Raw genomic sequence first — 17,557 nt, forward strand, 5'->3', positions numbered from 1 at the left:
TAGTTTTAATTTTAGTTATATGTATACACATGGTTGTGCACATAAGCACATCCCCCTTTGGGGCCTTGGAGGCCAGAAGATGTTAGACCTCCCAGGAACAGGAGTTGTATTGGGAACCAAGTATGGGTACTAGGGAAGTGAAGTCCTCTGGAAGAGCAGAAGTGCTTTTAACCGCTGAGCTACCTCTCCAGGTCCCAGGGTGTTTGTTTGTTTGTTTGTTTGTTTGTTTTGAGACAGAATTTTGTCTTTGTAGCCCTGGCTGTCCTGGAACTTGCTCAAAACTCAAAGATCAGCCTGCTTCTGCCTCCTGAGTTCTGGGATTAAAGGCATGCACCACCACCACCTGGGCCCCAGGGTGATTTTATTTTTAATTGCAATTTGTTCACAGCAACCACCGCCTTAGAACTCTTTAATGGCTTCTTGCTGAACATAAAATAACATACAGAATCTTTAGTATGATTGTTGGTTGGTTGGTTAGGGAGTGTGTGTGTATGTGTGTTTGTGTGTGTGTGTGTGTGTGTGTGTGTGTGTGTGTGTGTGTGTGTGCTATAAGTGCCCAGTCTGCCCTTAAACTCCCAATCTTCCTACCTTAGCTTCCTGAGACCTGGAATTATAAGCATGTGCTACCACACCTCAATCTATAAGATTTTATACCCGTCTACTCCTTCAACCTTTATACTTCCATCCATCCTAGCTACAATATACTCCTTCTAAATCTTTACATACTCTCCTTTCTCCACATTCTATTTTCTTTCTTTCTTAACTTCTTTCTTTCTTTCTTTCTTTCTTTTGATTTTTTTCGAGACAGGGTTCTCTGTGTAGCCTTGGCTGTCCTGGACTCACTTTGTAGACCAGGCTGACCTCGAACTCACAGTGATCTGCCTGCCTCTGCCTCCCAAGTACTGGGATTAAAGGTGTGCGCCACCACTACCTGGCTTCTTCTTTTTATTTTTTTCCTTCCAGCTCATCAAATATGCTATTTTTTTTTCTGGATTTTTTTTTTTTAGGTTTTTCACCACAAGGTTTCTCTGTGTAACTACCCTAGCTGTCCTAGACTGGCTTTGCAGACCAGTTGGCCTTCAACTCACAGAGATCCATCTGCTTTGCCTCTGGATTGCTGGGATTAAAGGCATACCCCACCATGCTCAGCTGTTTTCTAGATTTTTAAATATCATTTAAAATTTTTATTTAAATATAATTACATTGCTTTTCTCTTCACCTTCCTCTCTCCAACCCTTCTGATGTACTCCTGTGCTCTTTTCTGAACCCATAGCCTCTAAAAATTTTTTTCTTTTTTGTTTGTTGTTGTTTTTCAAGACAGGGTTTCCCTGTATAATAGCTCTGCCTGTCCTGGATAAACCTTTTTAGACCAGTCTGGTCTCGAACTCATGAAGATCCACCTGGCTCTGCCTCGTGAGTGCTGAGATTAAAGGTGTGCACCACCACAACTGGCTCCTTAAGTGTTTTCTTTAATGGTTGTTAATTTGTTAATTTATTATTTGTGTGTATGAGTGGGTATACGTATGCCATTACATATGAACATTAAGGGCAAAGAAAACCTTTCAGAAATTAGTTCTGTCCTGCCGCCAGACAGAGTCTAGGGACTGAACTCAGGATGTCAGACTCTGGAGTTAAGAAGAATAGGGGAGGAGAGGAGGCAAGGAGGAAGGGAGGGAAAGGAAGAGGAGGAAGGGAGGATGGAGGGAAGAGGGAGGGGAGTGGAGAGGAGGGAGTGGGAGGAGGAGAGGAGGGAGGAAGATGGGGACCGGGGAAAGGGAGAGGACTTAAGGAGTAAAAGAGGTGCTGTGAGGGAAGAGAGGCTAGGGAGCTAGGGGAGGAGGGAGGAAGGAGAGGAGGGAGGAAGATGGGGACCGGGGAAAGGGAGAGGACTTAAGGAGTAAAAGAGGTGCTGTGAGGGAAGAGAGGCTAGGGAGCTAGGGGAGGAGGGAGGAAGGAGAGGAGGAGGGGAGAGGAAGAGGTATGGGGTGGGAAGGGGGCAGGAATAGGGAGGGGGTGAGGGGAAATGTGAAGAGGGGGAAGAAACAGAGCGGAAGGAGTGGGGAGGGGCATGGGGAGAGGGAGAGGAGAAGGAAGAGAGGGGAGTGGGGGGAGGAGTGAAGATGGGAGGGAGGAGGGGAGGAGTGGGAGAGGGAGGAAAAGAGAGAGAGGGTGGGAAAGAGAAGAGGCAAAAGGAAGATGGCGAAAAGAAGGAAGAAAAGGAGGGCCAGGGCGCCGGGGAAGGAGGAGAGGTGGAGGAAAAAGGAGAGAAAGGACGGAGGTAGGGCAGGAAGCGAGGAAAGGGGAAGGAGAAAGGAGAAGGGCTTGGGAGAGGGAAGGCAGAAGGGAGACGAGGCAGGAGAAGGAAAGGGGAGCAGGAGGCGCGGAGGCGGAATAAATCGAGAGTGGGGAAGCAGCAGCGAGAGGGAGCGGGAGGGAGAAGAGAGAATGAAGGAGGAGGAAAAGGGAGAGGATGTAGAAGACCAGGGGAGGGCAGAAGAGCCGAGGAAAAGGAAGCGGGGGCGGGGGGGGGGAGGGGAGAGGAGGAGCTGGGGAGGATGGAGAAGAGGGGGAGGAAGCGAGAGGGGAGAGTGAGCAGAAGGTGGAGGTGGGAGAAGGAGAGGAGGGGAAGAAGAAGCTGTAGGAAGTGGGAGAGGAGGAGGAAAGGAGGGGGAAAGGGGGAGAAGAGGGGTAGGAGAGGGGAGGGGAGATCACAAGAGCGAGGGAGAGAAGACAGGGACGGAAGGGTGTGTGGAGGTAGGGAAAGGGGAGGCGAGGGGGAAGGAAGGTGAGTTAGGATCTAGCATTACCCAGATACCCAAGCCAGTAAAACCGATCACAAGAAAACTGTAGGTTAATGCCAAAAGATTTACCCCAGGAAACTAAAGGTGAATCAACATAAGAAAATCTGCATAATGCACACTATTAATAGAACAAAGGGGAAGGACACACAATTATTTCAAATGATACAGAAAAAAAGTACAACAATTCAAACAGGTAGGAGTAGATGGGAACTTCCTTAGCATGACAAAGGCCCGTCATAGATTAGTCAATGGTGGAATGCTAAGAGGCCGCCTACCATTCCTACAGAAAGACAAAGATATGCACTTGTTGAAACTAGAGAGGTGGTGATTCAAACGCAGCCTGAATGCGCTGAACGCTGCTCATTGCATCCCCAAAATAGCTCATTGAATCAACATTGAGCAACAATTTACATCATCCAAAAATTTTATATGATGAATCATTTATTCTTTTGACTTACTGACCTATAAGAATTTTTCTATTTCCCTAGCTTTCATGAGCAGAAAGGGAGTTTTAATTTAGAGATTGCACGGCATGAATTGGAAATTTTAACTACAAGTCCAGATGAATGTGAGATAAAAGTTTAACTAACCAGGACTGAAAACTGCTTTTAAGAACGCCTGAGAACGGAAACTAGATGGCTTTCCATAGGAAAACATATCAGTGCTAAATTCATAAGGGACCTGAAAATATATTTCTGTGTCAAATTCATAAGGGAGTTAAAAACTAATTCAGTTGCAGCTGCAGCCAAATATCTGTATGTATTGGATGTGTTTGTTTTCCCTTAGTAACGTTTAGAGAAGTTGTTTCTCAAAGCCAAACCTTCCTAGAAATGAATATCCCCAGGCTACATCTGACTCACCTTGTGAGTCAGGAACTCTGAATGATGAGACCTAGCTGCGTTTTAACAAGCTCTCCATAGGCCACACTCAGATCTGAGAACCACCACTGAAGAGCAAGAAGTATGCCTTGCACAGGGACACCATAAGAAATACGTTCTTACCAAAGGATGGTGATTCAGAAATGATGAGCTGTTTCTTCTCATTCTTAAGGTGTCAACTTGGGATCCCTGTGAATTATCACTAAGACAAAAGAAAACATTTAACAGATAAAATCCATTAACAAATTATTTTGTTTTTTGTGGTTTTTTGTTTTGTTTTGTTTTGTTTTGTTTTTTGCAGGGAGAGGGGGCAGTGGTTTTTCAAGACAGGGTTTCTCTGTGTAGCCTTGCCTATCCTAGACTCACTTTTATAGACCAGGCTGGCCTAGAACTCACAGCGATCCCCCTGCCTCTGCCTCCCAAGTGCTAGAATTAAAGGCGTGCGCCACCACACCTGGCCCTCTATTACCACATTTTTAAACAAATATAACTTATAGTTAAAGAGGAACACTATGTATGTAAATGACCTCTTGGTAGAGAAAGCTGTGCAGATTTTTTTACACACACAAACACGGGATGGGGGGCTTTCTCAGCTAAATTTAAACAAGTTTCCTTGTAAGGTAAGAAATTCTCAGATACATCGTTTTACCTCTAATTGTTCTACCGAGAATAAACATAATTTACTGCAAACTTGGAAATACGCCATTTTGTGTGTGTAGCTGATTTAATCTTATGATCAGAGCTACAATGGCCAAGCACAAATTCTCTTACTGTCTGAACTGTTACATAAATAATCATAACCAAGAGCAGGGCTCAACCAATCTGAGATTGTCTGCAAGTAAGCTTTACAATATTAAAGCAGTTTTGAATTCATTGTGTACTCCAAGAGATTTCACATTTAAAAAAAAAATCCAGACTCAATCTTTTTGGCTTCAACTGAAAGTTTGCAAGTTTTTGCAATACTGGGTCACATTCCCACACTGCAAACAAGAGCAGAGAATCTGAGCAGCCAACCACGGCCCATTGAAAAGGGAGTCTATGTTCCCAGCGTGAATGCTGCCTACATAGGTGGCCTCAATCCTATTTGACCTTATCACCCAGAAGAAGTCATCTTTTACCTTTTAGGCTTCTTTTTATCAGAGATTTTCAGTTTAACTCCAAGGAAGTCACAATAGAATATAGAATATGCTTTCCTTGTACTGCTTATCCAGGTTTCTCCACTGACTGTAACAAATTATCATTAGCCAGGAAGTACATGGCCATAATCCCAGCCCTTGAGAGGTAAAGGTAGGAGAATCAGGAATTCAGTGTCAGTCTCAGCTACTATGGTGAGTTTGAAGCCAAACTGGGTGATTTAAAACTCTGTCTCTCCTCTCTCCTAGCTCCTCTCTCCCCTCTCCCATCCTCCTCCCTCCTTCCCTCCCCTTCCTCTCCCTCTCAAAACAAAAGAAAATACTTTCTTCTTGCTGCTTACATCCAATCAAGTGCCAGTCTCTTAGGTTGTACCCCTAACTCTATTTTCTGTCCATCTTGTTCTCTTTTAGGATGGTTGCCAAAAACACTTCAAAGCATTTTTCCTTACACACAAACTGCACAATAGTCTCTTTGGCCTCCTCACCTCTGTTCTTTCCCTATTCCAAGCTACTTAGCAGACTGCCAGGGTCACCTTCCTAAAGAACAGCTTGCTCTCCAGCTCACAATTTTCAGAGGCTATTATCTGCCGCATTCAGGTCTTTATTATGACAGTCAAAGCCCTCCCCAGTCTGGCTACAGACTTTTGGGTTTTAGGGACTAGGAAAATTTCAGCACAAAATCTAGACACAAACATAGTGTTTCTAGTTTTTCTTTTGCCAAATATAGCGCAATAAAATGGGCAGAGCTCACAGCAACCTAGTCTGTAGTTTCTACAAGAGAGAAACTTAGAGGCGACAGACACAAAGTAGCTAAGAGTGGGGATTGTTACTCTTATTTGGTCAGTGCACATTATTTACACATATTGAAATATACAGAGTCTGAAACTGTAATTATTTGTGTTAATCTCAACTAAAAAAATTTTAAGGAATAGCAACCCCCTTGATTTGATTATTATATCTCATACACATGTATTGAATAATCTTGCTATAACCCACAAATATGTACAATTAATAGTAATTGATTATTTTAAGTACTATTGACCACCATTATTGGTATTTTATTTATTATTTTACTTTGATAGTGGGGATTGAACATGGTACCAAGGACTCCACTTTTGAGCTATATTCTTCTCAGCACTGAGTTGCATAGGCTGGTTTGAACTCACTTTGCAGCTCAGGCAGGTTTGTGTTTGCCTGTGTGCGATGCTGGAGATAAATCCCAGGGTCTCACACATACTAGGCAAGCAATCTACCAGAGCACCACACCCTATCCCAACTTCTAATCTTTTCAATAAGGATAAGAGAAAAGTTTTTTAAACTTAGTTTTACTACAAACTGATTCCAGGACAGCTAAGACTACACAAAGAAACCCTGTCTTGAAAAAGCAAAACAAACAACAAACAATAACAACAACAACCACCTTAGTTTTATGTATAGTATTGACAAACTACCTTAAATATAGTATCTTATACATAGTATTGAAGCCAGGTGTAATGATCTCTAATCTCAACACTTACAAGTGGAGGCAAAAGATCACCAGTTTGAACACAGCCTGTTCCATAAGACTCTTAATTAGCAATTAAGTTAACCAAGTAGAGACTGAGAGTGTAAAGAAGTCATGATGATTCTTCTGCCCCAGCCTTCCCAGTGCTGGGATTACAAGTATGAGACACCACACTGAGCTATCAAAACATTTGACATAGCATGGGAATCCTGTCTTCCATGCCTGGAGTTAGAGACTTGCCTACCTGAGGCCTTCTTTTTTTATAGCATATTTACAAGTTAGTATCAGAGACTTACTCTGAAGGAAGAATTGGGCTAAAGTAGGATTGTGCTGAGCCTTAGTCCCTTACTCATGCCTCAAATTCTTAGTGTCCTACCACTTTCCAAACTACACCTAGCAGGGAACTATTATATCTGCAGTTTGCTAAACACTGTCACATGCTTTTCAAGTGATTTTCTAATTACACATCAAATTCCACATGTAGAAAAGTCTGTCTTCCCTGCAGCATTATTTACAGAAGTGAAATTCCTAACTGTGAACTCTGGAAAACAGGACTACTGTTTATAAGAAGTTCCTGGGCTGAGGCTATCATTCGGCGTACTGAGCTTACCTAGTGTGCTCGGGGTTCTAGGTTCAATTCCTGGGACTCTCAAAACAAACACAGACAAACCAAATATCCTGCTATGCTTTATGCATGCCATTTATTAGTAAAAGCACTAATGTCAAAAGCTTTGACAAGGTGAAAGGACAAGCTCCTGGTTCCGTGAGAGGCCGTTTCAAAGAGTAAGGAGGAGAGCAACAGAGGAAGATGCCTAACACTGACACGCAGTGAGAATGACAGAGAAATGATATTCTTCCACAGTCCTCTTTGTTGTGCATAGAATTGGAGGATTTTTATTAATATTTATGCGCAATTAGAGATAAATTCAATAGCTTAAGGCCTTATTGCATGAAATAACATTTGTACAGAAGACTGAGTTAATAGAAATTTCTCTGGTCGGTATTAAAGATACAAAAGCTCATTTAAGCTAGTCTGTCTGTTTGGCTAACAAGTCCCTGGGATCTACCTGTCTATGGACCCCAAGTACTAGCTTTGCAGGTCCTCACTTGCCATGCGTGGCTTTTACTGTAGGCTCTGGGGATCCGAACTCAGATCTTCATACTGTGTATCAAGCGATTTATCCATGGACCTATCTTTCCAGCCTCTACAGCAAAATTTAATGCCACTCTGGTGACGTCAATGAGAAGAGCCCCATAGGGTCATATGTTTGGACACTTAGTACCCAGATGGCGGAATTGTTTGGGGGAGGATTAAGAGGTGCAGTTTTGTTGAAGGAGGTGTGTTACTGAGGGACAGTTTTGAGGTTTCCAGATTGAAGCCATTCCCAAAGTCTTCCATTTGCCCTTTTGATTGTGTCTCAAGATGTGAGCTCTCAGCTCTACTCCCATGCCATGCTTACCTGCCTGCTGCAGTGATCTCTGGGAGAATGGTCATGGGCCCTCTGAAACCACCAGCCTCAAATTAAATAAGAAATAACTAGAACAACCACATATGCATTATTTATCTGATCACATATCATGTGTATACTTGTGCTTTGCACAGGGAAAAAAAGAGTAAAATACACTTCTGAAACAATATTATTTTTCTTTTTGTGGCCGGGGCATATTACCCACTGTGAGTGCATAATTCAAGAGATCAACTTTCTGCAGTGCCTAAATTTTTGATTTAAAAAAAAAACTAGATATTTTTTTTAAAGGTCCAAGATTTTTAAGATTATTCTCTTGGCAACTATTTCCATCTTCAATGTGCAAGAGGTGAAAGTCAAAGGTGACAAATCAGCTGAGAAAATGAAAAAGCAATAGTCATAACAAGTCTGGAGGCATGAATGGAAGGTGCTTAGCTTCTTTAAAGGCGTGGCTAGGAGATAAACTAAAATGACAAAAATGTCACGGTCCACACCAACTGGTGGCTAGAATTGAGTCCATGAAGATCCATCAGAGGAGGATGTTCGGTTTCAGCTATGTGCTGACCTGAGGGTGGGGTAAATGCTGTCCTTCAGTTTGGCCCATCCACTCCATCTCCTCTACTAGGCTGAGGTGGGATCTTTAGAAACCAGGGATAGAGGGATGCTTGTATGAACTTAATACAAGCAAGGAAATTCTATCAGAGGGCATTTTGTCCAACACTCCCCACCCCACCCCACTTTGCCCTCAGGTACATCCACCCTGCTCACCCAAATCCATTGATCAAAGGGATGCTACTGGATCTTCTAAGAAGACTGGCATTTACAGTGGCGTGAGCTGGTGGTAGACCTAAATCCACTTCCATTTTCTCCTGTGACACTTCTGTGTTGAGAACAAACCCACTGCTCAGTTGGAAATTTTGAAGAGTTTCTGGCTCTTCATTTATGGACATATTGTCTTGGAGGGAAAATGCTGTAAAGAGAAATGAAAATGGGGAGAGCGATGAAAGCGTGGCAGAAGCCCCAGATGAGTAGGGGTACTCACCTTTGCAGCCCTAACATCCCTAATACCTGTGGGCATAAACCTGGGCACAACTAGCTTAAAATCTCCTAGTTCTCGCCTGGACCCCTAATTGCCAAAAAGCTCTAAATCACTAATACAAATGACTAAGTGAATTCTTCTCCCTTTTCTAATCCATGGCAACAAGTAACTGTCAAAGCAAAAACTAGAGATTAACTGTCCCAAGGAAACAAGGGCAGTTATGCCTCTGCCAGTGTCTTTTGTCCAGTCAGACTATGCAAGCAATTAGCATCCTTTATGGCTCCAGACAGACTCCCGAGCAGCAAAGTAGCGCATGTGCAGTCTAGAAACAGCCTCTCCATGGCCCCTTCCCCTGTGGTCTTCTTAGTGCTGTGCTAAAGATCATTTTCTGCTCCCATGCTGTCTATGGCATTCAGGAAAGAGTTGAATGGAGTCAGTTATATAAGAGTACTCTACTTTCTGCCCTATATTTCAGTTTTCCCAGGCCTGGTCTGTCATCTTTCATGCCCGAAACCAACAAGTGTGCTTAATGGTATGTATGTTTCCTATAACAGCAAACAAAGTACGGCTCTATAATTAAAAAAACACACACACACAACTAAAATCCAAAAGGAAAAAAGAGCAAAATGCTAAGTGTTTATGGCTTTGATAAATCACATTCCCAACTGAACCAAATGTGCAGATAAATCATGGCTTTTAACTATGTTTTATGATAATCTGATATGAATATTTACAGTGTATTAAATTTGGCCATTAGCCCAAGTCTTCAGCTGATTTCCAGATGAACACAGTGAAACTTACTTTCTTTTTTTGTTTGTTTGTTTGTTTGTTTGTTTGTTTTGAGACAGGGTCTCTCTGTGTAGTCTTGGCTGTCCTGGGCTGCCTTTGTAGACCAGGCTGACCTCGAACTCACAGTGATCCGCCTGCCTCTGCCTCCCGAGTGCTGGGATTAAAGGCGTGCGCCACCACGCCCGGCGAAACTTACTTTCTTAAACCAAATATCTCAGAATACATCCAAAGCAGTGTTTTCATTTTAGGTAGTACTGATGCTGTACTCATTTCAACAGCTCTGCAGCTCACAACACTTCTCATTTAGAATTTCTCAGCACCTTTTAATGAGCCCTACTCAGTGCTAAGCTCTGAACTTCATGCTAATAATATTGGGGAGTTTTGTTTGGTTGGTTAGTATTGGCTTTTTGGTTTTTTCTGGTTTTTTGTTTGTTTGTTTGTTTGTTTTTTGAGACATGGTCTCATCCTGTAGTGTAAGCTTACCTGGAACTCACCCTATAGCACAGGCTGGCCCTGAATTTGTAGCAATCCTCCTACTACCCTCTTGAGTGTTTAGCAGAATAAGCCACCATACCCAGGTTTGATTTTGTGTTTGTGTTTGTGTGTGTGTGTGTGTGTGTGTGTGTAAATGGGGAGGGAGACCTGGGGATTTAAACTTAGAGTGTGATGCAAGGAAAAGGCTTCACTGCTGAGCTGTAATGTCACAATTGACAGAAAAAAGTAAATGAACCTAGTGAAATGGGCTTAAGAAAATAAAATGGCCATCATAGTCGAATATCACTTTGGAGTTTACAAAATGTTTTCACATGTCCCAATTGGTTCCGTCATCAGCCTTGTTCAGCTAATCAGTGGTGAGCTTAAACTAATGGAATTGTCTTGAGATAGTTTGTGAAAAGTTATGACATGTAAGATCATAATCACTTATTTTTCATTCATTCTGGGAATAGAAGAAGAAAAACTTGATTATGTTAGGCAGAATTAAATTATCTAAATCCCAGACACGAGGATGATTTGGAGTCTCCATTCCTGATGTAAGACAGGTTAATAATAGCTACCATTTATTGGGCACTTATGTGCCTGGTGCTATCCTAATCGCTTTAAATATGTGATCACATTCAAAGCTTACAATAATTCTGTGAGGTAGGCACCATCACATTGCCCATATTTCAAAGGAAGAAGCCAAAGCCTAGAGAGGTTATTCAAATTCCTAGTACTAAGTGGAAAAGACACGATTCCTCTGCCTTTCTAGTCAGATAAAAACATAGATAAGCACCTATGAATGTTTGTTTGAACACTATTTCTATACATATATGCATTCTATATGTTCTATTTCTATTATAAACATGCAATACATTTATCAAATTACTATATAAATACATGCAAATCTAAATAATCTATAATTCATAATTATCTTGTAAAATATATACCTTATATACTATTTTAAGTTTATATAGTTCCCAAAAGATTAATGATACATAAGTTGGTACCAATAAAATCCAGTTTACCACTCATGATCTGAAAGGCATTGTTAAAATTCCCTTGGTATTTGGAAAGTTTGTGTAAAAGGGTTATTACAGCTTAGTAGTGAGAGAGTGAATGAAAGGGGTGGTGCTTAAAGACAGAGGAGAGGGTCAACATAAAACTGCATAACAAAAACTGTGGCATACACACATGGACAAAAGCTCTTGCCTCCGTCTAAATTTTCATGTAGTATATTAATATTCTTGGAAGTAATATGGTGTTTTGTTTTATTTGGTTTGGTTTTTTGAGACAGGGCTTCTCTGTGTAGCCTTGGCTGTCCTGGACTCACTTTGTAGACCAGGCTGGCCTCGAACTCACAGAGATCTACCTGCCTCTGCCTCCTGAGTGCTGGGGTTAAAGGCGTGCACCACCACCACCCGGCTTGAGGTAATATGTTTTAATGACTGTATTTTGAACAAATAGACAATGTTTCATAAACTTAAGCATTTCAGATAGTTTTAAAAAATGTTAATGTGGCCAGGTGGTGATGGTGCATGCCTTTAATCCCAGCACTCGGGAGGCAGAGGCAGGCGAATCACTGTGAGTTCAAGACCAGCCTGGTCTACAAAGCGAGTCCAGGACAGCCAGGGCTACACAAAGAGATCCTGTCGTGGGAAAAAAAATTTTAATGCAGTAACACTAAGATGTAAGAAAACTATAGTGACAAGGGAACAGACTCAGCGACTATGTTTTTAGACAAAGGGTGACACACATTGCTTCTGGTTTTCTACCAGAACTCGTTAATAAGACCCTACTGATGAAGACACCCCACCCTCTGGTCACAGTACATGGAGGAATTAGGCTTATCCTGCCTGGAAAGCTTCCTTCCTGCTGGGTCGGTTTCACAGCACTGAAAAGTGCTATATAGGCTGCTAAGGTCGTGAACACTTTCAGATAACTGTCAAGATATGACCATGGGTGCAATAGTAGTGTGAATGTTATGGCATAACCAAGTACTTTCTGGTTGGATTTAAGGCCCATCCCACAAGAGGAAATGCATGTCTATCTAGTATTACAGTTCTGACCAAGAACCTATGGCTGTGGAGGTCATAGACCCAGGGCGGAGCTTACTGTTATTAAATGAACACAGAACCAAGCTAACCTCTAAACACATCTCAGTACATAATCACTGCAGCTGTCTCCATTCTCATTAGAGAATCTTCTTTGTACAGTGAACAGTGACTAATGAAAGAAACTCATAATTTGTCAAAGTACAGAGATTTAAGTGGTTGGGGAGTGCTCAGACATAAATGGGACACCTATATCACACCCCTTAATGCAAGTCTCAGAGGACATTGTAAAAGAGGTATGGGGAAGGTTCTGAGAGCCAAAGACTGTGGAGGGCCTTGAGTGAAAGTGTTTCCTAGACATGACAGGATTGACGCACACGTGAACTCGCAGCAGCTGTGGTTGCCTGCGTAAGATCCAGCTAGCCAGAATTCCAGGATGGAGGGAGGGCTCCCAACCCCCCACCCCTAACTGAAAAGCTACTGACAGTTGATAGCTGCTGATTGAGGCACAGTCCATTTTTCTTTAATAGTTGGATCCCTGATCCCTGGTAGACTGACCCACACCCATATGAATAAGGGTAGTACCAACTGGACTCAGTGTGTTATAAAAATAAAAGGCTGTGAAGTTGGGAGGGGTTGAAGGGATGTGGCAGACCTGGGAAGAGTTAGAGGGAGGAGTAGGATTATGAGTACAACCAAAATACACTGTACATACATGTGAATGACTCAAATAATTAGAAACATTATACTTAAAAATAGAAAAAGGGGCGGCACAGAAATATGAGGAATTCTGTACCCTACAACATTGAACACGCATTTAAGGAGATTATTCTTACTTCTTTATGTCTCTACCTACACATTAGTATTACTCACCATCAGTGTTTTCTCTTCCACAATAGGCCATGGGATCAGATCAATGGATCGCTTGGAACTTCAACTTAAAACTTATACTAGGTTTTGTGTTGTACGTCCCAGTCTGCTGCCCATCTGCCAGAGGCTTCATCTAATGAAGCTGTCCCACAGACGTGTCATAATCAGCTCTTTATTTGGCAAGTAGTCACAAGAACCTTAAAGTTACATTCAACCTTTAGCTCCCACAGGAGTAAGTCAAAGAGAAGTTAAATCCCTGGCCATGAAACACAAATAACCCGAACCTCTACAAGACTCACATAAAAGGAGCAAAAACTAGGCAGACAACATGATACGACTAAAACTGGATGTGGGGTTCAGAGAGAAGTGATAGTAGTTAAAAGTGTGTACTGCTCCAAGTTCAGTTCCCAATACTTACACCAGGCAGTTTACAACTATCTGTAACTCTAGCCGTGAGGAAAAACGTATTTCTAGTCTGCTCAGGCACACGAAAACACACACACACACACACACACACACCACACACACACACACACACACACACACACACACACACACACACACACACAAATAAAATAAATCTCGAACATTACAAGCAATTACCATTGATGCTGGTTACCCTCCAGAACTTAATGGTAGATCCTATAGCTGAAAACACCACATCCTGGAATCATAGAACATGGGCATAGCAAGCTGGTACTGACTTAATCTTTACTGGCTAGCTTTCATAATGGTGGAGGGTACTATGCTTGTTACCAGGGGAGAAATGTGACTACCATTCCTACCCAGCAGGGAACCCTGTGAACTACAGTAATGATCGGCCTGGCAAGATATGCCCACTGGTACAATAGAAGCAAAAATGTTGCAGGAGTAACTGGTGGTTTGAATAAGAATGGCCTCCTGAGCCGGGTGGTGGTCGTGCAAGTCTTTAATCCCAGTGCTTGGGAAGCAGAGGCAGGTGGATCTCTGTGAGTTCACGACCAGTCTGGTCTGCAAAGCGAGTTGTGAACAGCCAAGGCTACACAGAGAAACCCTGTCTGGAAAAATGGGGGAAAAAATGGGAAGGTGGCTGGAGAGATGGCTCAGAGGTTAAAAGCACTGTCTGCTCTTCCAGAGGTCCTGAGTTCAATTCCCAGCAACCACATGGTGGCTCACAGCCATCTACAATGTGATGGGATGCCCCCTTCTGGCCTGCAGATGTGTACACAGTCAGAACACTGTATAATAAAAGAAAGAAAGAAAGAAAGAAAGAAAGAAAGAAAGAAAGAAAGAAAGAAATCTTAACAAAAGAAAGAAAAAGAACCCCCCTCCAAGCAGATCACATACTTTCTACATACAATGGCACAGAACATACATTACCATCCCAAATGGAAGGAATCAGGGGCATAGTGAGGAAATACTGGACCAAAACATGGTTAAAGTCAGCAGCACAAACATAAATCCTTAGATGGTTCTACCCTTCTGGTTTTGCTGACTGCAGTATACTTTTTTTTTTCCTTGAACTGGTTCGATTCCTTGTATGGAGCTCCCTTGTGGCTCTGGCATCTACAACATCTTGGGATCTCCGATATAATCCATGCTGCACTTTATAGCCTCATGTCTCCATGCAAAGACTTCCTTCCCACATGCCTGGCCTCAGAAGCTCTCCTTAACCGTGGAGGATGATTCCATAACCCCTTTACTCATGCATCCTACAGGACTCTAAGGTTACAACCATGTGGCCACCATTGCCAAGGTGAACCTTGACTCCCTTGAACCTCGTTGCAACAGTTTTGATTTGTTGTTGCTTTTTAGAAACAGAAAATTTTTAGCCCTTTTCTTCTCACAAATTTTGCGATCATCTGGGTAGGATCTTGTCCCGAGGTCATTTCTCACTTTATCCCAATATGGATCAAGCCTCACCTTGATCTCCTTATCTCTTTTAGCCCAAGTCTTGGATCCAACACCAAATTTTCCAGTACTTTTTTTCTCTTCAAGCTGTACATTTTGTACCTTCCGTCCCTGACTTGCTCTCCTTTTCATTGTAGACCTGCAAATGCATGATTACTAATAGCCCTGTGACAGAGCCAAAATTGGGCTGTCTTGAAATTGCCACCATGCCTCTGTTCCACCATCATGGACTCTCTTGTGACTGTTATCACAATTAAACACATTCTTTTATAAGTTGGCTTGGTTTCACAGCAATAGAAAACTAAAACAGTAACCAACAACTTTCTGATTCTATTTAAAGCCTGCTCCCAAAGACAGAATTCATGCCTGGCTCCATTAACGGAAGAGCATAGAGGCTATGTAGGTCATAGGCCATAATGGTGAACCTTCTGCTATTATTCTGCTAAGCAGACATAGTATTAAACAATCGTCTTAAGAGTTTATACCCATAGAGCTAAGTGCATCTCTCAATCCTCATCAGAGAAGCTTTTTCTTGCAGTAGATGATGCAGTTGTGACCAGAGACCCACAAGTGGATAAAATAAAAAAAAAATAGAGATTTCCATAATGTTCAACCCTAAATGGGATATCTATCACATTTCTGTCTCCCAAAGCTCAGGGATCATCTCAGAAGAAGAAGTGCAAATGTAAGAGACAAGGCTGTGGATGACTACAGCAAAAATATTTGCTGGACATAACAGGGTAGTTGCCCATGTGAACTGACATTAACAGTGATTTCATAAACAAGACCTACACAGGATCAAGGCAGACAAAATCCTAGGGGTAAGAGGTCAGGAAGTCCCACCCTTCACTGAGGCAACTGATGCCATTTGGGAGAATGAGAGTCGGTTTCCTTTAGGGGTGTGGCCCTTGAGAGGCTACCCATGCAGGTATGAAATTCTCAACCAATAATAAATAAAACCCGGAAATGAGGTGGTAAGATGGCTCAGTGGGTAAAGGCACTGCCAAACTTGACAGCCTGAGTTTAATCCTTAGAACACAGCTGGTAAAAGAAGAGTGCCAACTCCCACAAGGTGTTTTTTGACCTCCACATCTATACCATGAGCATGACCACAGAAAGACAACACAAAATAAATAATTGTAAAACAAACAAGCAAAAATTCAAAAGCAAGTAAGCCTGGAAATGATGTGCAAAATAGTGCTCTTTTTTCACACATACTTAAACTTTTCCTAAATTGTTAAGCTCTTAAAAGTGAGAGAATTGTCGGGCATGGTGGGATATACCTATAATTCCAGCGCTCAGGGAAGCAGAGGCAGGCAGATCTCTGTAAATTCAAAGCCCAGTTTTGTCTACAGAAAGAGAAACCCTGTCTCAAAAACCAAGAGAGACAGACAGACAGACGGACAGACGGACGGGCGGATGGACGGACGGATGGACGGACGGACGGACAGACAGACAGACAGGCAGACAGACAGACAGACAGACAGACAGACAGAGACAGAGATTAAATTAAGATTATCCTTAGCCGGGCGTGGTGGCACATGCCTGTAATCCCAGCACCCAGGAGGCAGAGGTAGGCAGATCTCTGTGAGTTTGAGGCCAGCCTTGTCTACAGGTTTACAAAGTGAGTCCAGGACAGCCAAGGCTACAGAGAGAAATCGTCTCAAAACCAAACCAAACCAAGAGACTATCCTTTCAGAGACCATTTTAATTATTTGTGTATGTGTGTGTGTGTGTGTGTGCGCGCGTACGCGCACGCCACATGCCTGTGGATGCTGAGTGAGAGCAGAGAAATGTGTGTAGTGCTCTGTAGTTGGAGTTACAGGAGGTTGGAAAGCCGCTTGATATGGGTACTGAGAACTCAGCTCAGATTTTCTGGAAGAGCAGCAAATGCCCTTAACCACTCAGCCATCTTTCTAGCTCCATTTCACTATATTTTCATAACAATTATATTTCCCATACTTTGTAGCTTTGGATGATTGAAAGGATGTAGTATCTTGGAAATGAGATTTGGATGGTGAAGATGACATGACTTAATACTTTTGCAGTTGTTATAGTACTGTCTCGCATGTGCAATACATGTATAATACTGCCTGTGCCATGAATGTGGTTTTAAAAAGACAATTGCAGCTCTTAATGCATATTGTGATTGCTAGAATCTCCATAAGCCTCGAGAAGAAGTTGAATCTTTTATTTTTGTCTAGTGCAGCTAAAACAGATGATCTGAAAAAGAAATCAGGCCTTGGTAGACAGAAAACCAACACAACGGAGGAATTTAATAAATGAGTAAGGGAGGCTTAAGAGATGGCTCAGAGGTTAAAGATGCTCGAGGCAGCTGCATGGGACCTGAATTCCAATCCCAGCAGCTCATGACCGCTTTCAACAGCAGCTCCAGGGGATCCAAGGACCTCTCTGACCTCAACAGAAGTGCACGCACGCACGCACGCATGCACGAATGCACACGCACATACCCACCCCACACACAAATGCACATAAAATGTATTTATAAAGAAAATGAATGGGGATCATAGAGGTAAGAGTACAAATTTGGAGTGAAACAACGTAAAAATCCCTTTTACTTGAATAGTAGTCCAAACTACTAAAAACTGATCCTTCAGTCTCCAAACTATTGGCTCTTTTCGAAATAGGGCGCCAG

General features: G+C 42.4%; 1 protein-coding gene across 1 annotated transcript in view; it reads right to left on the reverse strand.

Annotated features, from left to right (window-relative positions):
* The window catches only part of PABIR3 (PABIR family member 3), a 29,479-nt gene extending 16,266 nt beyond the window's left edge, over positions 1–13,213 (reverse strand). Inside the window, exons 1-3 of the mRNA XM_084789559.1 lie at positions 13,015–13,213; positions 8,551–8,752; positions 3,803–3,881 (exon numbers count right to left, since the gene is read on the reverse strand). Coding sequence (XP_084645685.1) covers positions 3,803–3,881; positions 8,551–8,752; positions 13,015–13,045 — 312 coding nt within the window. The 5' untranslated portion in view covers positions 13,046–13,213. The remainder of the gene's footprint in view (positions 1–3,802; positions 3,882–8,550; positions 8,753–13,014) is intronic.
* Between the last annotated feature and the right edge of the window lie 4,344 nt (positions 13,214–17,557).

The sequence above is a fragment of the Acomys minous genome (genome assembly GCF_964271855.1).
Source record: "Acomys minous genome assembly, chromosome: 7".
NCBI classification, from domain to species: Eukaryota; Metazoa; Chordata; class Mammalia; order Rodentia; family Muridae; genus Acomys; species Acomys minous.